The 26,568-nt window shown below is 45.6% G+C and overlaps 1 protein-coding gene across 6 annotated transcripts; it reads right to left on the reverse strand.

Annotated features, from left to right (window-relative positions):
- Nucleotides 1-27: 27 nt before the first annotated feature.
- Nucleotides 28-25,945, reverse strand: LOC120450147 (protein trachealess). 6 transcript variants are annotated; one of them, XM_039632977.1, is made up of 12 exons: nucleotides 25,671-25,945; nucleotides 17,794-17,826; nucleotides 17,582-17,629; nucleotides 7,420-7,655; nucleotides 5,011-5,078; nucleotides 4,491-4,782; nucleotides 4,174-4,295; nucleotides 3,761-3,847; nucleotides 3,008-3,201; nucleotides 2,838-2,944; nucleotides 2,530-2,677; nucleotides 28-2,464 (listed from the first exon to the last, which is right to left on the reverse strand). In XM_039632977.1, the coding sequence occupies exons 1-12, from the start codon at nucleotides 25,943-25,945 to the stop codon at nucleotides 1,105-1,107; spliced, it is 2,970 nt and encodes a 989-aa protein (XP_039488911.1). In that variant the 3' UTR covers nucleotides 28-1,104. The 6 variants fall into 6 exon arrangements, with proteins under 6 accessions (XP_039488911.1, XP_039488912.1, XP_039488913.1 ...); XM_039632978.2 differs by lacking the exon at nucleotides 3,761-3,847 and having other exon boundaries at nucleotides 29-2,464; nucleotides 4,473-4,782; XM_039632979.1 differs by lacking the exons at nucleotides 17,582-17,629; nucleotides 17,794-17,826; nucleotides 25,671-25,945 and adding an exon at nucleotides 10,280-11,158 and having other exon boundaries at nucleotides 29-2,464; nucleotides 4,473-4,782.
- Between the last annotated feature and the right edge of the window lie 623 nt (nucleotides 25,946-26,568).

Consider the following 26,568-nt stretch of genomic DNA (forward strand, 5'->3'; position numbering starts at 1 on the left):
ATATTAATTTTTCCTTAAATCCATGATTAAAAGACATCGAAACTGCCATATTCAATATTTTAAGCCTTTAATGGGAGAAACTTTCTTTGCGTTTATACAAAATTTAATTACACTTTTTGTTTTTGTTGCCTTGGCATTTTTGTTTGTTGTAGTTTTAACTAGATTTAATTAGATGGTTTCATTAAATATACAATAGGGAGGAAACGGAAATAGACAAACGTTAGCTGAACTCTTAGAGGTAATAGTCGAGTCGACTTGCCGGTGATTGAATCGAAATCAATATCCTAGAGCGAGTGTCGTTTAAATGTAATCCTAACTCTAAAGGAGGAAGCATTTGATATGTTGTAAAAATGTTTAAATATATATTAATGTGTACATATCATATTGAGCTTATCTTATGTATGTATGCGTGTTTATGTGTTGGTAAAATTACAATTGATTTAAATAATTAATAACAATTGGTTGGGCGGGGGTTTAGTTTAAGCCGTGTTTCCGTTTTGATTCGCTCTCTATTTAGCGCATTTTTGATCGGTTTCCTATTCCTTGGCACTCTATGCAAGTCTTACTTTATCATTAACTTTAATTACGATTAGCCTTACAATTTGTTAGTTTTTAGTTTTCGATTTAATTCATTGCGTCTTGAGTATTTTTCCTATAATTTCATTGGGTCTCAGAGTGTGTCTCATAATTTACATACTTAAGAATTATTTAACAACATTGAATGTTTTCTTTAACGCTTTAGTTTGGCCTAAGTCTAGTCTAACTTTTACGGATTGCTGACAGGGAATGCCCATTTGGGATCTGGAGGAGAACATTAGAATCCCCTTGATGTCTTTTAAGAAAACCGATATGGTTCTTAAATTATGTCAGTGGTTTTCAATACATCCCTCAGTGCCCTAGGACATGGTCCCTCTATCCCGGATTACCCTTTCTGGCGCTGAAAAACATCCTGGCCACCTTGCCCAGCGCACCCACAAAGTCCCATCGTTCGCCCGCCTGGTCTTCACTGGATCCCGCAGATCCGTCCTGATGATGGTGGTGGTGGTGGTGGTGGGGGTGCTGGTCCTGGCAGGATGGTGGGACCTGCGCCTGGTCGTCTATCACCTAGGAGGGCGTGGAGTACCAGCCGCTGGCCGGGCTGCCCTTGTGGTAAAGGTGGAAGCTTGAATGCGGAGCGAAGTACTGCGGCTGGTCGAGATTACTGTAGGTAACTCCGCCCTCGGTGGTTGTGCTGCCCGAAGGATGCATTGTGGCTGTATAGGATGCCTGTGGCTTCAGAGGCAGCGCGGCGGGCACGCCGTCTCCGGAGGAAGTGCCATACTGACCTCGGAGTGGATCGGGGGCATAGTCGTAGCCTCCGTTGGAGGCCAAAACGGGAGGCGCCTTACCCGGCTGATTCGAGTCCCTGGGAGACACTGAACTGGGCGGGGTCATGGCGTTGTGATAGTCAATGGAGCTGTGGTAGCCCCCGTAGGTGGACACCAGATTGGTGAAGGCATCAGCGGAGGTCTTCTGGCCAACGGGATGTCCACCGGAGGCGGCGGAGTGCAGCTGCAGGTATTGGTTCTCGTAGGACGACTCACTGCCCGGCGGCGTGGGCAGCGGACCTGTTTGCTGGTCGCCGTAGAAAACTCCGGGTCCCACTCCAGTTGGCGTTTGCCTGGCCGTCGCCCGGATTACGCTCTCTCGGTTGGCGTATAACTGCCGGAGAAGGGCGGTAGCTGGCATGGGCGCCGGTGGCTGTTGGTAGGGCGTGCCTATCCATTGAATGGTGCTGCTCTTCTCGTTGGGATCCAGCTGCTGTTGCTGTTGCTGCTGCTTGAGCAAAGAGTCGGCACTGAAGTCCGTATTGGGCGGGGCCACCGATACCACCGCCGCTGGCGAGGGCAGATGCTTGGACATGGCCTGCTCCAGGTCCTTGACCGCGGAATCCGCCGCCGACGTGGGCTGCTCATCTACAATCGAGGGCAAGCGGCTGCGTGGCTGGTGATCGCGCTGCTCCATGGTCGGTAGTTTGGGTAGAGGCTGCTCGGGGATTACCTGCTCTTGACCCTGGTCCTCCGCGTGCTGCGACGCCTTGGTTTTGCGCTTTCGCTTGGTGGATTGCACTGGCGGAGTGGCTGCTGGCACTGGAGTGGCCACCGTGGTGGGCAGCACACCCGAATCGATCTCGACGCCCAGCGGAGTGGGGCTGTCCTTGATCATGGTGAGGCTGTTCAGGGAACTTCCGTGCGAGGCGGCTGCATTGCGTCCCCTGCCGCGATGGGAATGGCCCTCGGAATCTGTTTTCGGTGAGTTGAGCTTCATGTCTCCGGCGCTCAGGTGCGAGTTGCCCTCGCCACTGGCATCTCCTCCTGGCGACCCGCTGCTCTTGTCGTTGCCCAGTCCCTCCTCGTGCTTTATGCTGTCCGGACTGGGTTCCAGTTGGCAGCAGTCCAGGATCATGTTCTCGTTCTCCCGGTTGCTGTGGGTGGAAAGGGGTTTTAGTTAGTCGTTTCAACATTCGAAAGATGTTGTCCTACAACCCACCTGATCACATAGTTGACGCAGATGATGTTCTGCTCATCCGCGTTCTTTGTGCTGCAGACGACGGTGGCGCAGGTCTGGAGCCAGGTGTAGCCTCCACTCTTGTTCATCAGTCGGTAGTAGCCGGTCAGCACCTGACCCTTCTCGATCACTGAAGGAAGGGATGAGAAGGCTTGTTATTCGGGGACTTGAACATTTGATTTTGGAATATACTTGTATATAAACTTATGTTACATTACAAATGTACTTATTTAGTTTTCTGTCATTACTTGCAGGTATGTACATATGTATGTCATGACTTGAGTACTTACAGTCTGAGTGGCTCTTGCGCAGGCGATTGGCATCCTCGGCGTGGCACAGTGAGTACAAGCTCTTGTTAACCAGGTCCTCCGGGGAGTAGTCCAGCAGATCGGACACCCTGGGTTGGAAAATGGTTCCATTAGCTTTGAGCCGATAAATGGGGTGGGGAGGAGTAGTTTACCTTGGTTCACAGTGGGCTACTCGCAGGTCAAAGTTCACCCGGGTGACGAACATGTCGCACTCCAGCCGGATCTCGTGCACCGATGGCGGAGGCAGTGCGATGGCCAGGGCAACCATTCCGAGGAGCGGGGGCTGCGATTTGCGACTGTGGGAGAATGTGTACTGGGGACGCAGCTTGCACAGCAGCAGAACCACCTGCAAAGGTTCCAAGTGAAGCCAAAACCTGGTTAGTTGATGCTATTTTCGGAGCAAATGCTCCACTCAAGTGCTTAAAAACTGTGTATTTGATTATGATCGAAGGAGGAAAGTATAAACTAGATTCCAGCTTTTAAGGGGCTCCTAATATAAAATAGTATATTTTTATATAGGTGGTGTTTTCTGATATGATGTGGGCCTCCTTTAAAAGTATGGTTTGGAAATCATCTGAATCTTAATATAAACATATCGTTAATGGTATATATTATGTCGTAAAATTCATCATAAACAAAACTGAAGAATGTTGTGCAGCATGAGGTGATTTCTCCGATGGATGATTGAAGCAGCTCCGCACTAGTTATTCGATACTGATCAATCTAAAATCAGTCAGTGGCTTTGCCTTTGTTTTTTTTTTCTTTAGCAAACACAAAAATTATGGCCGAAATAGTAGGAAATTAAGAAATTAAAAAGCGAATTCCTCAGTAAAGAATTTTGAATAGGTTTTTGATTTTGCCTTGCATTTTAGCATACAAACGTACTGATTTCAATTGATACGTACCGAATAGTTTGAGCCCGGATTCTTAACGTTTTTAGCATTGTTACTAGCATTGTTACCGTTGTTGCAATTGCTCGTTGCATCGCTGGCCTGTAGATAAGCAGTGGATGGGATGGTAATACGTAATACAAAATGCGGTATTGCAGGTTACACAACACAACCGAAAACTTTTGCTGTGGGTTAGTCTTACTGTTACTCGGAAGTCTTACATTAGAAATAACTCCTAGGGCCAACGGAAAAATAAATTAGAACCAAAAAACAAAACACAATTCACAACGCATAATCCCAAAACTATTCGGTTAGAAATGTGACTACAAGAGGGAACACAAACAAAAAGAGCAATACACAACATAGGGAAAACAAAGTAAGGATAGTTTCTCGCAAGGATAGCAGCAGAAAGGAGTGTGGAAACTCACCCGATAGCCTGAGGATTTGAAGTGACAGCCGCGCTTAGTCAGCGTGGACTTCATCCGGACACAGAAGCTCCGATCGTATCCTTTGTAGCCGCTGGTCGAAGCTTGGGTCATGGAGGCCGCAACTATGGGAGTAAAGAGGTTTTGGGATTAAATTGGGTATTCTTTTGTGCCGTGACCTTCATCAGCAGACCCTATCAATTCTTAGTATGGCATTGCAAACGTCACATCCATACGGATCCCACCCCGCACCAGGGATTCATTACCCCACCTGGTCCTTCGACAACTCGGACTTGACTCACCGTCGGGATTGTTCGTACCGTGTGTGCCGCTTCCATCGTCGGAGGCTCCGGAAGTGGGTGAGGCCATGCCACCTCCCGCTCCGCCGCCTCCACCGCCGCTGCTCGAGCTTCCACCGCCTCCGCCGCCGCCGCTTGTGAGGCTCAGGCCCAGCTGCTCGGCGATCTCCGAGTGATCCGCCTGGTGGATGTAGTCGAAGATGCTGCTGCCCGTCATCTCCACCTGCGACAGGCCCAAATAGATGGACACCGTCTCGGAAATATACAGGAAGCGTCCGTCTGCCGCCACAGCCAAGGCGAAACCATCCAGTGACTGCAGGAAATGAAGTTAAAATGAGGAATATTGTATTTTTAAGTATTAGGTGAGAGGAGATTAGATTAGAACGAACAAAAACAAATAGTGGCATTTATTTTGATGGTCTTTAAGTCGAAGGGCCATGTTTTTTTCGGTGTAAATTTAATCATATGCACAAGATGGCTGCGGGCTATCGCGCTCCCCCTCTACGGGCCTACGGCCGTCTCTTTTGCTACCATATCTTACCTGTAGTATGTGGGTGCCCTGATGTTGCTCGAACAAATCCACAGCGGGGCTGCGACGAATGGCGGCACCTGCGGAGAAAGAATAGGGGAAAGTGGAGTGTCAGTGGCTGGGAAGTATGCAAATGCGCGCCTTAGGATCTAATATTGATAATTCAAGAAACACGTGAATATTTCGTGAGCGCTTAGAGTTGTCAATAGATCATTTGGAAAGCGGTTACAAAAAAATCATAATAAATAATCATAACTAGTAATATAATGCCAAGGAGGTTCGCATGTGTTTCGGGAGTCTCTGAGTTATTGTCCTGGCTCTTGAGCAAACTCATAAATGATGCACCCCTGCCCACCAGAATAGACAAGAACAACAACCGCAGGGCATCATAAATATGGGTGGCCATTCAATATTTTCTCAGCTGAGGCCCTGCAAAGCTTATTTATTTAATTCAATTATAGAATTTTACGATTATGGACGACCGACCGACCGGTCAAGTCATAATTCGCACAAGTGCAAATCGCCCTTTATTCCTGCCCCTCAAATCCCAAGCGATTTCGAGTACTGGACGCGCTAAGTTGGCAAACAGTTTCCGCTTCCGCTCGGACATGGCCATATGTGGCTGAAGGCATGCCTTAATGACCTTCGAGCACCACCCACCCGAGAACCAAGAACACCGCACCGCACCGTCCCGCCCCCCGAAAATATTCCCTCTGCCATTTTTTGCGGCTGTGGGTCAAATTGAAGTGCTTTTTATTGCCCCGCAGCTTGTTGCTCCTCATCCTCCCAGCAGCACATAGTATACAGCTCCTTCTCCGCTTTTTCTACGACTTTCTGGGTTTAGTTTCGCATAATAATCCAATTGAATGGATGAAGGCGTTACGGCCACTCCACAGCCTTCCATACATAACGCCCCATTGATTTTGGATTATTTTTTAGTGCCTTGACTACCTTTTTGGCTTCTCGATGGCCCTCGCCTTTTGGCTCTGCTTTTGCCACTCTGCCACTTTGCCACTTTGCCAGTTGTCTTGGCACACAGAAGAAATACAATTCAACCATACGAAATGATGGTTTAATTTATGTCATTGCATAGGAATTGGCCTGCTATGCTATTTATAAGCAAAATAGATTGTAGTTTATTATTAACAACATTTAACTCTTCCAGTTATACCAATTTAAAATGAACGTAATACATATGATATGATTTAACAACAGTGCTATAATGTAAAACTTGGCTTGAAACTTTTTTTTAACTATATGTAAAACCCCTAACTTTTTCTGTGAGTGCACTCGACCGTTGCCAGTTGGCAGCTTTTGAATACTGTCTGAGCTGAGACCTGGCAAAGAAGTCGTGGGCTGTCGTCGTCGTCGTGGAATGCCTTTTTCACTTGACGTGACAATGCATTGTCAACGTCGCCGGAGCATGACGTGGCTTTAGGAATGGCTCAGGAATGGCTTGGTGGATAGATATGGATGGATATAGCCAGGTAGATATAGTGGCTTGCAACTGCCGACAATAACTCTGCTGCTCAGGAATTGAGAACTGCCCCTCGAGTGTAACTGCTTTCTATGTTAAGCTTTAATGCGAGGGTAAGTGTCGACTGACTCGGCAACTCGAAGCGAATGTGTTCAGTAAATAAAGATAAGTTGCACTTTAGGATGTTGAGAGTATGTATGTAAAAGATCTTGGCAGAAGTTTAAAATGGTTTTTAACAATTGAATTATTATTAACTCGGCTTGGTCACATTCAGTATCTATTTGTGACCAATCGCAGAGAAATTTCCGCTGGCTCATTTGCATTTGACGCAAGACATCCGCCATATTGTCGGCCATTTGCGATCGGAATTGGCCAGAAAGAGATGGAGGAAGCGGCAATTAAAACCGAAAGCAGGAAACTCATTTGCCTACATTTCGTGAGGAGCGGGCAGCATTGTTTGCCTTAAGTGAAACCAAAACTGTTCGTTTTTTGCCGGGTTGTCGGTTGTCTATGACTGAAATTATGCTCGTAGGCACCTTAAAAATTCGTCTTGCTCCGAGCTTGGCACGAAATAAAGCAAATGTATTTGTTGGCTTTGTCAACTGTATTTTAGATTTCGTTTTGGGCTTTTGCCGGATTTGCATAAAATATATATATTAGGCGCAATTTATTTTTATTTGCTGCGCATGCGCAACCATTTTGGTCTCCATTTCGTGGGCAAAGGGGCAAGGGGTGGGCGGCGTGTGTCATTGTGACAGTTTGTGGAATTTCAGAAGGCCCCATTAAAGTGATTGATTGGCTTCCAATGGCTTCGATATGTAAATCACTGTTCTTGAAACTTTGCTGAATCATTGGCTGAGATATGGAGAACTAAGTTCTCTAAGGACAGTCTTATTGTTGCTTAGCTGAAATTTATTTTATAGATATAATATTGTGCTACTTACTTTTAAGCTTACTGCTACTGGAGGCTTCCCGAGTCCATGGCGGATCGCCGTGTCCGGAGAAGTCCCTCAGCTTCAGGTAGCTGATGGTCAGTCTTATGATGGAGGCCTTGTCCAGTTGACTGGTGATGGCTGCTGGCAGGGGGAGCATCTTGGCCAGCTCGTAGAACTCGTAGTTCTCCTTTCCGCGCCGCGATCTCGCCGCGTCCCTCGACTTCTCCTTGCGCAGCTCCAGAATGCTGCAAAGTCAACGAAAAAGATGCATCCGTGAGATATTTGCTCAATAGTAAAGGAAAACGCAAATCAATCAGTAAACATAAGTAGACACTGACGAACGACTAGAGGATCGGTCCACAAGACGGCTCTTCACACCTTTCGCACCTGTCAGCACCGCGTTTTCGGTCATTTGTTTGGCCAACCCATGGCTTTGTGATGGAATGGTGTCAGGCCAAACTAATTGCCCGACATTTGTCAGTCTTTCAGCGGCAAAAGGTTTGGGTTTAGGTTTGTAACTTCGAATAGGACAATAGTTTGCCCGACAGTTTGTTCCAGGATAAATAGCAGCTCATTTGTTGCAAGATTTCCCAAAGCCCCAGTGTTTAGGAGTTTTCCCAGAGAGTCTTCGAGGCATTCTTGATATTTTCATTATTATTTCCCCGCACAGCTTCGAATCTCTGTGAAAACGCCGCCTCCAAAGATCCCATCTCAGTTTTCTTACTTCCCTTAAATGCAACTTTTCATTCACTAAACTTGCAGCCGACTCTCTATAAAGACTGCCGCCGTTTCTCGTTCGGTGCTTGTGGATACGGATCTGCTCAACCTTCTGCGGTTCCGCTATCTGCAGGCGGCCATCTCTCTGAGCATCTTCGTCAGAAAACTTGGCTACAGGCCTTCATAATTTAAGTTTGTTGACAACTGCTTTGTTGTTGCTCTTAATGTTGGCAGTGCTGTTTTGACCTGCAGTGAAATCATTGTGCGGTACACAGCTTGAGCAGAGCATATCACCTCACTAAGGGCACTTCGGATACTAACAATCACAAGTTTTCACATTGTAAAACATTTATTGTGGGTTTTATTATTGCAATGGACATAAATTGTTGAATTGTGTCGTTAAACAGTCTTCCCATGTAAAAGATAATTCTTTTGCAGTTTTTCTTGGATTGCGATTACATAATGACGAACGAAGGACTTTCCCGCTGAGTCCTGACCATATCTCAAGGAAATTCTTACAAAGGCACACAGGACTGATAAAGCAATAACGGTACCCTGGACCATTTATACCTTCACAAAGGCCCCGGGCCACACTTCTTATCCTTTATCCTTCTGTTTTGTTGTGTTGTTCGAGCCCAGGGAAAAAGAAAGGTAGACAACGAAACTGGATGACTTTCCCCACCCTTTCTGACCGCAGTAAGCGGCTTACACTCTTCGGATCCCGTAATTCCCGCATTAAGCCGCTAATCGAATCGCATCTGGACTCTATAAAAATATTTGCACAGCCAGCTCAATCAAGTGAGAAAATGTGCTCTAAGGGATTATTGCGTAGATTGAGATTACAACCTTTCACATAGTCAGATTGAAAGAAATTCTGAAGAAGAAGAACACGTATCCAATAAAGATACATTTTAAAAGAAACTCGTACTCAAGCCACGGCTCGATTTGCCAATTTTTGCTAATGACAGGCGATTTTTTCGCCTGTTAGTGCGAATTTGGGCGAAATTAAAATCCAGACCGCACATCATTTGTCAAGGGAACACCTCCGGATGCCGACTGCACATCATCACCCCTCGGTGGCTCATTTGAATGGCATTTCGATATTGACGAGGCCAAGATTAATGTTTTTTCTGGCCCAAAATTGAATTTTCATCCGCTTTGGAAGGCGAAAATTGTTTCGGGTTCAGTTGCTGCTCCCCTCGTATGGGTTTTTTGAACCAGACGATTTTATAAGGAAATCATTTACGGCATGTACCGCAGGTACTGACATCTCACTAAACGTAATTTCAACACAACTAATTAAAATCGTTGTTGTTGATGTGCGCTGTCCGTTTTTCTTGGATGCCTAAGTTCAAAACAAAAAGCAAGTGGCTGAGGGGAAAACTGGCTTGGCCCGTGGCAAACTGACAGTCTGGGTTTCTTTTTAATTATCAAAAATATTTTTATGGCCAAGACGACGACGCTTTCGGCTGAGATACGAATCTCCAAGTCGTTGCCGAAGACGGGACTCCGAGATTCAGATTCGGGCTTAAACCAAAGCCGACGTTGGCATGTGAGGCTTGAGAGCCAGAAGCCGCGCGCGGCTCAAATAAAGCTACAAAAAACGGAGCTTCAAGCCCGTGATGAGCGCATTAAAATAAATTTAAGAGCCCTCAAATGTTCGCTGTTGAGACAAGGTTTTCAGTTTGGGCTCGCAGGGATTTGCGAGTGACCTACGGTGGGTTGTGATGATACACAGACTTAGTTAATATTCGCTTACGTTTTAAGAAATCCAAGTCCTGTTTTAAAAAAATGACTACTTGCTTTAATCCAAGGAAAGAATTTCCGATCCTACTTAATGGCTTATTCTTCTTCAGAATTACTATGTAATCTAATGAAAACATAATTTGAACTTATTGCTATACAATTATTTTGTCAGTTCCTATCGACATACCTAACTTTACTTAATATTAATGAAAAGGATAGGAAATCCACATTCCAGACAACTTTGTCAATTGCCAGTATATAAACGTATAAGCATGTATAAACATTTTGGGAGTTTAAAATAATTATTTCAAAGTGACTAAATTTTCCAACATTTTGAAAAAATTGCGGGTGTTTCTTTCTTGTTTTTTTGGAAAACTTGATTTTCTTCCCAAGTTAGACTACTAACCCGGGCTCGAGGGGCTGTTGCTGGGCGTGCATTCCGGCTCCGGGCGGCTGCTGGTGTCCGCCCATTTTGTTGTAGGGCGGCATGGCGCAGAGGTCCTGCGTGGGCACCATCCAGCTGTGGGTGAAGGGCACCGCTGGCATGCCCAGGGATCCCATGGTGGCCATGTGGCTTCCGGGGTGTCCGGGTGTGGGCTGCCTCTGGTATCCGGCGTAGTCCATGGCCACGGCTGCTTGGTACGGCAACATAGCGATGCTCGGGGCTTGACCTTTCTCTCTTATTGGAAGCCTGATGATCTCAGGAAGTTTTCAACTACTTTCTAGCACTCTATCACTTGTTATTGCACTTGGCTTGTTGAACGGAATTGAGGGGGCGTGGCATTCGTTTTGAAGGCCGCATCCTTTTGTTTTCCGCGTCACACAAACGTAATCACACACGCACGTGTGGTACGTGTCTTTAGTTATCCTGCTATCCTGCGAGCGATGTACGGGTCACGCACTACGGATCGGGATCGGCAAACTAGCCGTCAATCGATTGGCATTCAAATGAGGCGCGTTCGCGTCCAGTTAATTTATCTCCGGCACTTGGCACGTCTCCGGGTTACTGGTTACGGGTTACGGTCTACGTTCTGCAGAATGAGACCTGCCAATTACGGACACGCACTGCCTTCGCCTCCAAAGGGGGTGAGCGAAAGAGATGGCCCTACGGATGTACGGATATACGGACACACTTGCACGGCAGGGCTGCGTACGTGAAACTGCAGCTGATGACGCTGACAACGGAATACGGAATACGCTGTACGGAGTACGCCTACGGTGTATTGTGAGCACGAGTACGGAGTACGGAGCACGGAGTACGGTATGCGGTACGTCCGTCGCTGACGACGAGTACGTGCAGAATAATCCAGAGTCACGTTCACGTCACCGAACAAAACCAAAGCAGGGCAAAAAGGCAGAGAGAGAAGCCCAACAACAATCAGTCGGCGGCAGAGCGCGCGCCAGAGCGAGAGAGGGCTAGCCAGCGAGCGAGAGGGCACACACGAAATTTGGGGGTGACTCTCTAAGCAAAAAACGAAGCAACGGCGCCAAGTGGCAGCGGGCATTAGGGTGACTCTAAAACAAGGATAACAGCTATTTTGCACTTTTTAGTGCATATTCTTGTGAAACTTACTAAGACGTTGTCCTGTTCTAAGAATTTTATGAGTACTAAAGAGGTTTATGAATATTCTAAAGTTATAATTTTAAGGAGCACTTTTATTTGCTCGTCCTCATGGTAAATAGGGTACTCATATAAACACTTTTTAAATTTTAAACACTTACTTCGTTGAGCTTTCTGCAAATAGAGGGGGCTCAACAACGAAACTGAGCCACCCTAATGCTCCTGGGTGTGTTTGTGTGTGCGGGTGCCGTTGTTGCTGTGTGGGTGAGCAGCACCTGACCGCCGGCAGAGTCATGTGCGAGCAGCGCCAGTAGCATTTTAAGCAGCCTCACGCTCTCCGCACACACACACACACACTCCTTCGGCGCACATACACGAACACACTCACACACACAGGGGGCTGGTGTGTGTGCGTGCAAATGGGCGGGACGTGACGCGGCGTCGAATCGGAATCGACATAGCGCGCATACCAAATGAGCCGCATCCGTGACGGCAGAGCGAGCGGGACAGCGAGAGCGGCCAGAGAGAGATGGCTGGATGTACGTGCCTGTTGGCAAACGGGTTTGGCCTAACGCCATCTCGCTCACTCACACGTACGTAGCCCATCGCGCTGCGTTTATGTACTTCGCACAGCTAGAGAGAGTGGGGGAGAAAGAGAGAGAGAGCGCGAGCTTTTGTTTGGCGCTGCAGCACGCGCAGCAATTAGTTTACTTCTTTACACATTTGGGAATTCACGGGCCTCTCGCTCGCACTCACGCGCTGCGTGGGTGTTGTTGCTGGCTCGCCTTTTTATGTGTGTTTGTGTATGTGACCGAAATGCCAATGGTAAGCTGAGAAGCTGAAGCCTATGGATGGAGGGATATATCCTGCGGAATGAACGCGAACCCTTGAACTATGGGCCCCCACAATATAGTGTTTGATTGGGGGCGGGGCGGGGGCGCACAGGTAGTCCGGGGGAGGGGTGATTTGTTATTCCGAGCTCGCACAGACAGAAGCTGTCTCTTTTATGTGCCTATTTGTACAGTACTCCCCCACCACGACCACACCACGCCCTATAAGGACTCCGCACAAGAAGGCAACATCCTCTTAATTTCCACGGAAGGAAGGTTGCCTCGTCAAGGTGGGGGTCACCATTTGGCTGGCTGCTTTGAAAACTAGCCGAGAAGCGGATACAACCTTGATTGAAACATATACAAAGAATGATTCCAGTACATAATATTCCATTCGTATGAATGTGAATTGTGAGTTTATAATCAGGCGCACATTACGAAGTATAATAATTATGCTCCTTTAATTTTATACTGAATATGTTTTCATTGTTTTCTCTATCTTCCGTCCTTGCCGTAAATGTCGAACCAAAGACAAGTAAGCAAGATGTCATCAGCATAAGAATGTAAACAATATCAGATATCGTTATTCGCTTGCTTGAATCACTGGCGGTTTCATCACTAGTATCCAAAAACCATGGCAAAGTCCGTTCCTTGGCCTTAACCACAGGCAATTTTTTAGGCCCCATTGAGACCATCGAGCCCCCTCACCCCCCCGGAGTAGTATAAACATTACGTAAGCGTAACGTAACTGGAACATGTGTAGAAACCGAAACGTGATCGATTTCTGGGGAGAGAGTGAGTGAGATGGCGAGGAGACAAGTTGGCGTAGCGAATTCTCCCACAATTACGGCGGCGGCAATTGTGAATTTTAAAAAGGAAACGTGCCAAGTGTTTGGGTCAGGCGCCAGGGGGTTAGGGGTGTCCAGGTTCAGGTCCAGGCCGGGAGAAGAAGAAGAGGTGGCCCAGAGTAGACAATGAATGAGGAACTCGAATTCAGCGCTCGCCATAAAAATCGAACGTGGAAAGCGTTCGCGCTTCCGGAATGAACAGCAGGATGTGGGGCTTGAGGGGGTTAAGGGGCCAACGGGCCTGTGGTCATGTCCACGTCCACGTCCACATTCACGTTCACGTCCAGACACCGGGCAGACATCGTGGCCATCATCATCTTCGTGGTCATCATCATGGTGAGGCATTGAAATTATCCGGGGGCAAGTGGAAGAAGCCTCCTTTTGTAGGTCGGAAATCGGCAGTGCGTGCACTGCGCAAAAAATGACTGCGTAATTCATTGATTTTATATCATAGCTAATCATGCGGTCTGAAGCCACTGTTTTAAATTATCTAAAAATCATATCTTTTACTTAATTAACTTTGCGTTACTAGCTTAATGGTTTTGTTGGATGTTTCTTGTCTTATTTGTCCTATCGCAGTACAAAAGCTAACACCTTTTAATCCGAATTCTCAGAACATGCTCAATAAGTTCGATTTTTTCCGAGTGCGTGGATTGTGTGTGGATGGTAAGTGGACGGCGTGTGGCATCAGTCGCCCGAGGACAATGGCCACGGACGTGCAACGATGCGTGTGGTGGCCCCTTAACCCCCAACCCCCCTCATCCCCTAAGCAACGTGCCCCACGCCCCCATTACCACCCCCTCGCCAATTTGAGGTGTGCGTGTTGCGGGCGTCGATGGAACATGGACATGAATTTTCATTTCGGTTTCGGTTTCAGTTGCGTTTTCTGCTTTGGTTTTTCGAAAACACTTGTATTCCAGTCAGGAGCTAAAACTCGCTTTTATGAATGAAAGAGTGCGATGGCCAGCGGGACAGAACTCAGGCTCAAGTGTCTGGCGCACGTCTGGCCTGCTCTCCCACACATCACGTGCCAGGAACTCTACGGTAACAACCTACATCTAATACTTTTAATTGGCTGAGCTTAAAATCACGATTTAAGTTTTTGTGTGAATAAGTTTAACCTGTTAGTGGAACTCACAATTAAGAGATCATAATGACTGCTAACTTAAAGCTAGAAAAGACTAAACAGAAATCAAAATAATGTATATACCTCGCAAATAGAAGGATGAAATGTATTAGAAGTAAAAGATGCCAATTCGGTGGATTCTCAAAGGCGCAAAAGAGACGGCAAGAATAGTTGGTGAGCTGTTGCATCCATCACGTTTACTCGGACACACGAGGCGTCCATTTCAAATAGAACGTGATGGCTAAAGGGAATCCACATTCACATCCAAAGAAACACAATAATGCAAAAATAATAAAATGAGAAACACAAAATCGAGAACCAGAAAACCATACCATTCAACGGCGCCTGGAAAGCAATCGATGAACAAGTGATCGAGGCGATAAGATAAGCGAGAAATGAGTGAGAAAGGAGCCAGAAAGGAAGCAATAAACTAACCGCGATCGCTGATCTGTCACCATTTCTCCTCCAGGAGGCAGGCCAAGCCCACATAAAACTGACGCGAGGTGATAAAATAGCTGGACGAGATGATTTCCAGAAGAATCATTTTTACACCCGGAGGAAATACCAATTTTTTTATTGGTGAGTGCTTACAGCACGGGATACAAAAAAATGGTGCATTAGTATTAGATAGGCATTTAAATTCGATAAAAAGAATTTTCCATACTTGTTAGTACAAACATATATTTGAAATATTTAAATCATCTAAGTAATTGGCTATTAACGAAAACATCGCAGTTCAATTTTTATCAGTGTTTTTAGTCACTGCATAGTAGCCGGAGAAATGCCTTATCTCTTTGTCAGATCTAAAGAGATTTCTGTGTGCCCTAACTGTTTCTCGATTGTGTAACACAACAGAGAGCGAAACATAACGAAAGCAGTGACAAAAAAAAACAATAAGCGCAGTTTATAACTCAAAACCACAGGAGAGACCAACAATTAAGCAATAAAACATCAGCACGAGAGGGAGGGAGGGAGGAAGAGAGAGATTGAGAGAGAGGGTGAGGGTCGCAGTCCATGAAATCGGAGTAGTGCAGTTCGGGAGCGTGATCTTTATCGTTGTTGTGTGTGCTTCCGATGAAATGTTCTCCTGAGATATCGGTGCTTCTTCTTCAAATGGAGCTTGGGCCATTACTTTTTCGGTTCAAAATGAGGGACTGCAGTTGTTTGGAAGCCTCTTCTTACTTTCTTTTTTTATTTGTGCAGTTCTGTTGCTGAAATCCTCTTTGATCGAGTTTAGATAATGGTAAGTTCTTTTCATGAATTGTTTAAATTGATTCCATGTCTGAGCTTTTCCATTGATTGATCAATTTTCGGTCGATTATTGACAGTTCGTGAAATGTAAAAGTAGCTCGATAGTCGATAAAATAGCAACCTGAACAAAAGTACCCCCTCTCCCGTCTTGCCCCTTAACGCGTTCAACGTTTCTCGTTCAATTTTCTGGTACTTTGCTAAATATTTCGCATGTTTGCGAACAGTAAGAGAAGTCGCGGCGACACAAAATGATCAGTTGTGCTCGGAATTAATAATTAATATTCTTGCACCTTGCTAAACTCTGTCGAGATGTGGAGAAATAACCAATGCCATTCACTATATCAGAGCAGAAAAAAGTTTATAAAAAAAAACTACAGTTGGCAGTGCATGACCGTGAAAGAGCGAAGAGTTGAACAATGAAAATGGTATCGAAGGATCTCTACCTATAGTATATATGTACATACATATAATAATGCTGAGTTTTGATACCTTATTGGGTACTTAAATTGTTGATTTATAACTGCTGGATTATACAGAGAAACTTTATAGTAATAGCTGTGTTTTTGTGTATTTTCAGTGTTCCCTATCGTGATAAAATGGAATTGGACCAAATAAGCAACTAAAAGTGGAATTTGTGATGATGAAAAACAATTGGTGAGTGGTTTTTCCTTAACTTAGACTTAAAGACCCTTGTGTCCCTTGGTCCAATACGCCCCAAATACCCTCTGAAGATGAGTCCTCCAATCCCCGGCTTTCTGCTCGCGAGCTGGAAGCGTGTTCGGGAGCCAAAGTGCATTCTTCGCGTGGCTGGAGGTTGGTTAAGATCGGGGAGGGGGCTGGAAGACTGACTGGAAGAGTGGCTGGAAGACGGAGCTGAAGAGAGAGGAATTCGCTACGGGCTTTTCATGTGCTTCGCTTTGGTTTTGTGCCTTGTGTTTTTGTCAGCTTGTCATTTGCGTTGTTCAATTAATTGCAGAAATCAATTTGAGCAATGCAACTTTACCTCATTGCTGCATTGTTGTGGCCGAGTGTTGTTATCGTTGTGCTTTCCAGTTGATCGATTCATTGGAAACGGATTGGGGAACGAATTGGGACTCGGCCACTGCTGGGTTACTGCTAATTGCTACAAGGCTCGATCCCAGAGTGCAGAGTCCTCCTCAGGCCGGGTCTGAGAACTAGAAACTTGTCTAGAACTCCTCCTATCGCTTCCCCATGCTTCCCTGCTCTACTAGGGGCTTTCTGCCTCAGATCTTCCGGCAGACCAAGAAAAAGAGTGTGACAACGCGCGACAGCCCCGAGATAAATCCAATTAGTCCGATATTTGTACTTTTTATGTGAGAATTCCCATTAAAAATGTAAAATGTCATAACAAAACGAGAACAAGACAACAAGTCAGTGCGGAGCAGACAGCGCACATCAAGTGGAATCTCGTCCGGATCGAGCCGAACTATCTGTACACTAGATTAGGCCAGGGCAACTAGGTTGGGCATAGGCTATGCCTTGTGGAGAGCTGGTTTAATTCAGATAAGTCATGGACACAGTGCTAAACACTCCCAGTATCTTTAGTATATAGTATTAGTTAGAATATGGTGTTAAAGTGCCGAAGAATGGGTTAATGATGATATGATTTTCCCATTAGAACCAATCTAACGCCTTATCAGTGATAACCGCCCGGCATTAGATACCCTGAAAGCTGCCAACGGTTTCTGCTGTAAGCCGCGGATACCAGGTATCTCATAGATGCGCCTTTGACGTCTGTCGCGCCGACTTCTGAACATCGGGAGATGTCCAGACCCAGATGGAGCAGCTCGGGACGCAGACGGCGGCGAAAATGTCGACTTCGCTGGCATTCTGGCATTCAATAATTTTATGCTAACAAATGCGATGCGCAGTCGCATTTGCAGTTGCCGCCGCCGCCGCCAAATGCGATGCGCAGTCGCATTTGCAGTTGCCGCCGCCGCCGCCAAGTGGCGCTGAGGATGGGATGGAAAGGGGATGGGATCTCCAGATGTGGGATTGCGGATAGGGAGGGAGGGGATCGGTTATGGGGGATCGGGGAAACTGAATCGTTTACGGTAACATTAACACTTACCGCGCATTCACCGAGGACTGGGCCGCTCCGATCTCCTCCATGGACTTTCTGCAAGAAGAAGGGGCCGAAGAAAAGAAAGCAAAAAGCACATTTAAGTCGGGCTGTTGAATTCGATTAGCGTGAAGCTGTTACGGCGGGAAAAAGCTGTGGCATTTTCTAAATAAATTAAATTAGCCGATAAATGTCTCGGCTCACTTGTTGGCTGCGCTCACCTGTCGCCCCAGCACAGTGCGTCCTCGCGGTATCTGCAATGGAGATGGGATCGTAGAATTAGCGGGTATCTCAGAGGAACAAATGCAGCACTGGGCTCTACAAGGTTAACAGGAAGTGCAGTGCTAGAGTTTGCTTATACATATATAATAGTCCCCAATCTTTGTTTATTATTACCCTTATTATTAACTGCCTGCAACCACAGGTTGTTTATTTGGTCTGCCAGATTCTTTTTTAGGGATTGTTAAATACATTTTAATTCTAGCAATCACATTGAGACTTTAGCATTAGGGGGTTTCTATCAGAGGCAGAAACACAAGGTCAACAGGAAGTGGATTCGCGAAATCGGAGCATAAAGAACCAGCAATCTGGCCAAATTATACAAGAACTGGACATTATATGCTGGCTTCCACTTTATAATCAAGTGCAAGCACCGATCTAAAATTTATTGATTTGTCCCCCGCCTCGCTCCCCACTTCCTTCTCCACTCGTTCTCCAATTCGAGCCTCCTGCGCTCGTAAATCATTGCCCCCAAAAAGTATACCCTATTCCACCATCCGTCCGTCCCCGCAGCTCCTTCCCCAAAATTTGCTGACCCTTCGATCGCTGGTTTTTCGGCGGATTGCTGTGCTGCTCCATCGATCGATCGAAACCGTTCAGGTTGAGCGCCGGCAAGGGGAGCGAAATGATTTCGAGTCGCAGTCATGGCAATTATCAAAATTGTAATTTGCTTCGCGGATTTTCTCCCGGCTTCCTTTAATTTCGCTTTGATTGAGTTCATCAGTTGCAGGTCAAACTTTATGGGAGGAGTCGTGGAAGGAAGTGATAGTGCCAGCCGGTGATGAATGACAGTGGAGAGAGGGCTTAAGTCTAGCTTTTATACCATAACTTTTACTAACAACTTCAGAGCTCACCACCATCTTTATGATTTAGGACTTTGGTTTTATCACTTTCACCGAAAATCTTTATATCGTCCAAAAACCATTTCTTTGACTTATGGTTTATAATTTATCATTTCTTAAAAAATATTTTATAAATTTGTGATAACTTGGGAGGTGCAATCTTTAAGTTCATATTGCCCACATATTTTTCAACATGACTCTAAATCTATTAGCCGCTTGCACTCGGTTGTCCACAGCTCTTGTCCAACATTTACTGGGTTTCGGGCTCCAACTCCCACTCCCCGCCAACCCACTGAGACACGTGTTCTCCCTCAACGATCGCTGGGGAATGCCGAGGAATTCTCTGCGGAGTGGGGAAAGGGCAATCTGAGGAGGTTCATCTCCGGCGAACATCTCCTGCGGCTGCTATTTTTAAGTGTTGGCATAAAAGGCTCCTGCAGCAATGAGATGTCAACATTGCTGCGCAATGAAAAAAGAGCAGAATAAAGCTCGATAATAACAGATAATTGTGTTGAACATAGGCCAACTATTTGGCCGGACTCCGGTTCTGTACTCCCCCCTCTCCTGGCAGAGATCCCCGTCTGAGGGCCACAAATCAAAGCCTCATCAGCGGAGATATAAAGTTCAAGTGATCGAATCGATCTCTCAGGTGAAATAACTTGAAAAAATATACTCCAGCTCGGCCATTTAGTTTAAACATGGATTTTTTAGAAATACATGTATTTATGTTTTGGAAACTAACACTTCAAAAAATTAACATTTGGGGATGATGGTTTCTAAAATCGATTAGAAACCCTTGAGAGTTATTTTCGATTTGTATATTTTTTCTGAGTGTTGTTTTTCTTTGTTGTTGTTTTGCTTTTCTGGGGACTTTGTCCGTCCTGGCATCCATCCATCGATCGATCGGCCGACCAGCCAGCCTGCCATCCATCGATTCCAGTGAGTGTCACCCGGTTATCCAGGAGCAGTAGCGAGGAGCGGACGGGGAGCGGGCAAGATCGGCCCAATACATCGTTGTCGTCGTCACTTTGATTGCGTTTCGTGCCCAATTAGTCTCAGAGCACTTGAGTGCGTAAAAACTTGTACCGCACCATAAATAAATTGGCATGAGGAAGACAGGAGCCAGCAGCCAGAAAAAGTCGGAGTCTCGACAGTGTTTTCCACTCCGTCTTCCCCCTGCAGGGACTCGAGTTCAGACGTCGTTGTCGCCAGGACTGTCAATATAAGGAGGTCTAGGGTTTTATTCTTCTGGGCCCTTTTGCCTTTTTGCCCTGCTGCCGAACTGGGCATTGGAAATTACATAAGGGCTGGCCAAACCGACTATTAAGAGGTTGTTCCCGGCCAGCCCCTCCCTCTCCCCTTTTGATGGCCATAATTACGGAACATATTTCATAATAATAAGGTGTGTAATCTGCACATTTAACTAGCCTACGAAGCCCTCCAATTAAAGTCGCCCTACGGTTGGGGTGCGATGTTTGTACATACTTAAAAAGCGATTCCTAAGGTTGTCGTCGCGAACTGATTGCAGATCTACCCAGATATTCCTCGGTGATAATACTGCATAATTAAATTGAGCTATAGCGAATTGATAATTTACATCGTTGGCATTTAAAGTATATCTTTATTATTCATAGTATCTTTCGATTTATAATAATCCATTTCTGTTCAGCTGAGACGCCCAACTCTATGGAGCTGATTTTTCCCACCATCACCACCGAATTGCCGCCGATAGCTTCCTGCTGTTCGATTGGCGAATTTCATCACGATCGTTACAAAACCCGATCCACTGTAGATCCAGCTCCTTTATGCTCCGCTCTCAAGCGGCGACAGATCGTATTTACTTTTTGAATGATGCTGTCAAAGGCCCCAAAGCGATTTGTGGTTGGACACTGATCGGACACGCGATCCCCTCGTCCGCCCCTCGGTGGCCTATCTATCATTATTGATTGTGCCCAAAAGAGACGACGCTGTAATGGAGGAGTGTGGACTTGGGCTCCACGGAGATTGGATTGGGGTCTCCTCCGTTTTCCGATTTGCGGTAGCCATGGACAATTATTTATATTAAAAGCAAAGTGCTCAGTGCGCCCGAGGAATGTTTACAAAAATATTACTTTAACAACAAATGGCTATACGATTTCCCTTGACTACGAATCGTTGGGGGATGAGCCCTATTAATCTTCAAATTAAAGGCATCTATAATTTAAAGTAATATTTTAAACTACCTTATTACAGCTTCATCTATGAGCTTGAGTTATCGTTACTCACAATAGTAATAATGCATCGATTCGGAAATTAATTCTGAAATTTTTCCCCCTCACTTGTGAGGCGTTTATTTCTGCTTAAGTATATTTTAACAATTTAAGGGTTTATTTTTTTCTGACCCAACTTTGTTGATTCTCCTTCAGCGAAAATGTTGTTTCGTTTTTTTTCTGCTGTTTCTCCACTTGGCCTTAATATGAAATTTTCGCTCTAAATTCCACTGATCAATGATTGCCTTTTGCCGATCCCTCGGCTCCAGCCTCCTTCCGACTCCTTTTGAAGTCCCAGACTGACGAACTGACGAACTGCTGTTCAACTGATCGAGTTCGACTCCTTCCTCTGCCGATCATCATCATCATCATCAGCCAGATCGAAGACAGCAACGATCCCGATCCCAGCTTGTCTTCTTACCGACCTTGCTGTAGTTATTGTTGTCGGCAGGGATTCCAACAATTTCGAAAACTTCTCATACATATTTATAAGTTTGGCAAAGTTTTTGTTTTTGTTTTTGCACAAAAAGAAGCGTAAAGCTCAGTCTACAACTTTTTTAGTGATACTCTTAGTTGAGGAGTTGTTTAAAAAGTGATTGGTCCTTCTTTAAAATTACCTTTACTAATATTTTAAAATAATATTGGGCAGTAGCAGTTCATAACTTCTTGTTATGCATATATGACGTGTAACTGTGCATGTTTAAGGTATACATTTAGGTGTTAGGGTACTGTTTTATTCGATCTGTTCCTAAACTGGGTCCCTTAACTTGATTTTCGTTGATGGTTATTGAAGAACTTTCGGGTTGGTCCCTTGGAAGCCTTATCTCAATTATTTGATCGCCTGGCAACAGGGAATTTGTTCTTGGGAGGAGGCGATACCCGATACCCTGTACTTCGAGTGCAATCAGCCCCGACTATCTTTGCATCGGGTAGTACTATCTACGCATGGTCTTTATATAGTCACAGGTCTAATGTGCAAGCCATCGATTTATGAATCGCAGACTAATCATCGAGCTAATCCAGCGCTTGATATTCCACTCAGGGATTTGTACTTTTGCACTCTGGGTGTGCAGGCTGCTGGAAGTCGGGGGAGGGGGCATAACTTATTGGGGAATCGGGGGGTGGCCCTTACTCACACACGAGTGTGTGCCGTTTAATGATTGTTATTGTAACACGGCATGAATTTCAATTAATTTTTCGCGCTACCAGAAGAGGAACCACAGCGACTTGTCTTGGCGTTGATGAAATTGTTGGCTCACTTTGAGTTTCGCCGGCAGCAAGGACATCCCTCTCGACTAAGTGTGTGTGTGTGCTTGTGTGTGTGAGCGTAATAGCTTTATGCCTGCCGGCTGTGTGAACATCAAGATCATCAACTCACCAAGGAAAAACCATCTACACCAGATAATACTTGAGTGCACTGAGGGAAAAGTTATGGTTCCGCATTCGTTATTTGAAATGAGGCACTACACAAAAGCGTGCTGTATATCGATCTTCATAACCGAGAGTTTCGGTTTATCGATTTTAAAGCTAAACAGAAAAAGCGAGAAGACATTTCTCCCAGTACACTGACTGCATCTTTGGCCACTTGAGAGCCAGAGGCAACGTTGTAATTTGCCTCAACCTGCAACTTGATGCTGCCGTTGCATCTTCAGCGGTGCGAGTGGGTGGAGTGTTGAGAGAAATTGTTGGGGATTGAGTGGTGAGGGGCAGAATCCACCGGCTGAAAGTCAATTTCGGTTCGAACAGTTTGTCCTGCTCAAGTGTTGCGCCTCATTTGCATAATTTAATTGAATGTGACGTTGGACAGCCGGAGAGGACCGAGGATGACGCCTGGGAACCTCCAAACCTCTGGGCAACCGAACAAGTGTAGCGCATAATGCATTTTGGGTGGGGCCTGGGCAACACCTTTGCGGATCCCTGGATTTTCATCTCCCTATTGGTGGGATCGGCTGCTGATGGAAACTACTGATTAAACTGAAATCAGCGGCATTTCTTTGTGGGCAGATGGTTTGATAAGGACGCGTTCTGATTGGACTATTAGGGCAAGTATTTTGTTGGTCTGACTTAAACTAAAAGCAGTTCTTATTGTACTTCTTTTACGAATCTTTAAAAAGTGCATTTTAAAGTTAAACGAAATGAGTTTTAGAAGCGCTTTGGAGTTATCCCTCATTTTCTTCGTTTGTTTCCAAATACATTTGCTGAGGCTGCACTTGGATCTCCCGCTGTTAATGGCTGTTCGCCGTTTCTCATATGTTCATTCCCATCATCAAGTTGATATGTCTGTACCGCCATATCCCCGCCAAATCCCCGAACGGAGCCAACATAATCGCAATCATAATCTGCTGCATTTTATTTCATTTTCTCGCGCTGAGCTTTGTTGCTTTTATGTTGCTTTTTCGTTGCCTGGCTCTTTGTTCGGTTTCATTTTGCTCTTTATGCTTTACAGCAATTTCTTAATGGCCGTCTTGCAGTGCTACTAACCCTGGTACCCCCATCCCCATCCCCATCCCCATCCCGAAACCCCCTAAATCCCCTCCCTGGGAGCTATCTGGGTATCCGAGTCCACCAATCACGTTCGAAATATAAATTGTTGAAATGATGGTTTTTCACTGCACATTTTGCGGTGTTACCGTTGTCTGGGTTGGGGTCTTAGTGTTGGATGGAGGGGACTGAAAGGGGGACTTGGCCTCGAAAACCGCAAAGAGCTCGAATCCTCTTTGCTGACCATGGAAAATTGTGTGTGGAGATCGCTTTGTGCAATGAAAATGCGGTTCGTGCTCCTGGCCCGCATTGGGGTTTTTCAGCCCCCTTTGCTGCCGCCCCTGGAAATTCCCCTTCCAATAGCAAATGCAACAGCAACAAAGTTGTCGGCTGTAATGAAAAACAAACGTCCCAGCAATTTTCCAGTTAGGTCAAAACTCTTTTTGTCTCACTCGTTTTTAGTTATCGTGGCCCCTCCCCCGTGGCCATCCGTTTCTCGCAGTGTAATGTAACTTTAACGAATTGAGGCATAAGCAAAAATAAAAAAAAGTGAAAAAATAAAATGAAAATAATGGGAAAAAGACCAAAATGAAATTGAGGCAGCGTCATCAGAGGCAGCCTATGGTTGGCAGGTTGGCAGGTTGGCGAGGGGCAACAATCACAGTTTAGATTTCAGCAGGGAACCCTTTTCCCGCCCTCCGCCCTCCGCGCTGTTTGTTGCTTTTAATATTACTTCGCGGCCCTCTCTTCGGGTCTTCGTCAATATTCGCCAAGGTAATAACTCAGGTGATTATAGTAATTATGCGTTCTGACGCGATCCAGCCACGGATAACGCTATTCCGATATAATTGAAAAATGCTGATAGACGCTGATTGTGTGAGCCGAGAAGTTGGAGTGGCGGAGTCGCGAGTCGGGAGTTCAGAGTCGGAGTTAAAGCTGGAGTCTCCCAGTTGAAGCTTAAGTCCGGAACAGGGAGGCCTATGTGCACTTTAGAGATGTGCGTGAGCAGCTAACCAAGTCACGAGATTCACGACCCTCGTCACGACAATCAATCAAGACTATAGATTGATTGTCGAACTTGTATTTCTTTTTTAGATAACATAAAGTTCTTTTAATGTTTAAATCATTGCCGACTTTTATAATGTCTTCATATCTTTCTAATAGTATTTCTGTAGACTAACAATACTTAGTCTCCCCATCTTGGCCCATCTTGTCCTTCTTTCCCATCTCTAGCCATCCCAAGTGCCAAAACCCCAGCCACTGGTAGTCAAAGCTGCTGTGCCCGCATCTGGAACTCCTCGGGTCCCAATCCTCAATCTTAACTACAACCTCGACTCTTTCGGCGGGGCCACCAATCAGAGTTCATGAATTACATCGCCATTGCAATATTGTTGTGGGAATGTCTAAAAGAGGTCTCGGCTTAAGACAGAGCCCGGATTGCCACTTCTGCTTCATGGCTATTGCGGCGAAATGTTCTTTGATGCCGATTTCATTTTTCGATATTGAAAATAACCATGCATTATGGAGGAGTCTTATGAGACCCAGAGTACTGCGAGTGAGAAAAGTGAAAGATGGAGGGAGCTGCCCAACTTATCTCGTGACAATCGCCCGGCTTCGTGAGGCGTTCATCGTTCGCTTTTCGGTGGCCTGGTGAGTGAGTGTCGAAAGTGTTATTGTCACGTAAATTCAATTAGTTTAATTATGAGTTTCATCGATGTTGGCACCTCTCTGGTGCTCTGCCTGCACTTCATAACTGGAAAAATTTAATTTTTTCCCATTTTTTTTTTTTTGGCGAAAGCACATTTTGGGCGGGACATACTTCGTGGTGGGTATGAGGTGACAAGGTGTCAGACATGTTAACGGTTAAGAAACTCAAGATTGTATATTTATATACACCAAAGAACATGTTTCTCATACAAGTACAAACTGATATGTTTAGTTCCATTGAGTTCCCCAGTTTTTTGTTAAATTCTCATATATAGCGTCTCACTTATGAGCAATTGTCTAACATCCACCCCAAAAAGGAAGCATTTAAGTGGATTATTTCCCACTGCTAGTGGGCAGTTCCATCAATTGTCTTAGTAGCTCCGCATTTCAGCCCATTGGATGTCAGGTGGACACTTTTCAGCCATTGGCAACGCCCCCAAATTTGCATGCAAACTCCAGCGAAAGAGAAACCAATAGAGTGTGCGAGAGGAAGGGAAATATTGGTGCAGTGTGAAGTGGTTCTTGTCTCGTTTAATTTACCTGTAGTAGGGGAATCCCTGCGGCACATGCAGATCCATCGGCATCCCTCCGGCGGTTCCCAGGTGCGGATGGTGGTGCGGATGCGAGTGCGGATGTGGGTGCGGATGCGAGTGCGAGTGGTGGTGGTGATGCGAGTGTATAGGATGGTGCATTGAGTGGTTCTGGACATGCGCCGCAGCAGCCGCAGCGGCGAACCCGGCATCGGAGGCCATCGAGTGGTGGCCCAGAACGGCGGCCCATGGCGAAGCCACGAACCCACTGCCGTGGTGCTCCATTCCTAGCGGTTCCTCTCTACCTATATATCTGACTATATGCAGGCTTATTAGGGTGAGTCAGTTTCTCATAGGCACGGAATCGTAGGTGTGGAAAGAAAGCGTGGCTATAATATATCTGTAGATTGGCAGTAATAGCTTGGGTCAGTAACCTGACCAATGAAATATCTTTCTTAAAATATTTAGAACCCAATTCTGTTCTGTTCCATTTCGGAATCTATACTTGTGGTATTTATAACTTTTATTTGATACTAAATTTAGAATTTAAACAAGTTCAAAAATGATGCCAGTAGAATTCTTTCCAGCCCTGCGATTAATTGATTAGAACTCGACCCACCCTAATGCGACTATTTAGTTTCGGCGATAGCTCTTCAGCTTTTCAGCTATTTATCTTTGATTTGATGTGGTCACACGCACTCTCACAGAGACACAAGCACTTGGGGATTATATAGACATATTTGCACATTCCGTTTGGGCCAAGATGGCGGCCATTATTTACCGTTAACGCGCATGGCCGTTTTGGGGGGGAGTTTTTGGGAGGTGGCTCAGCTCAGCTCAGCTCAGCCCCTAAAAATCATCCCTGTCCCTACCAAAAAGCACCGACGGCAGCCAAAAAAAATCTGATG

Source organism: Drosophila santomea, chromosome 3L, assembly GCF_016746245.2.
Source record: "Drosophila santomea strain STO CAGO 1482 chromosome 3L, Prin_Dsan_1.1, whole genome shotgun sequence".
Lineage (NCBI taxonomy): Eukaryota > Metazoa > Arthropoda > Insecta > Diptera > Drosophilidae > Drosophila > Drosophila santomea.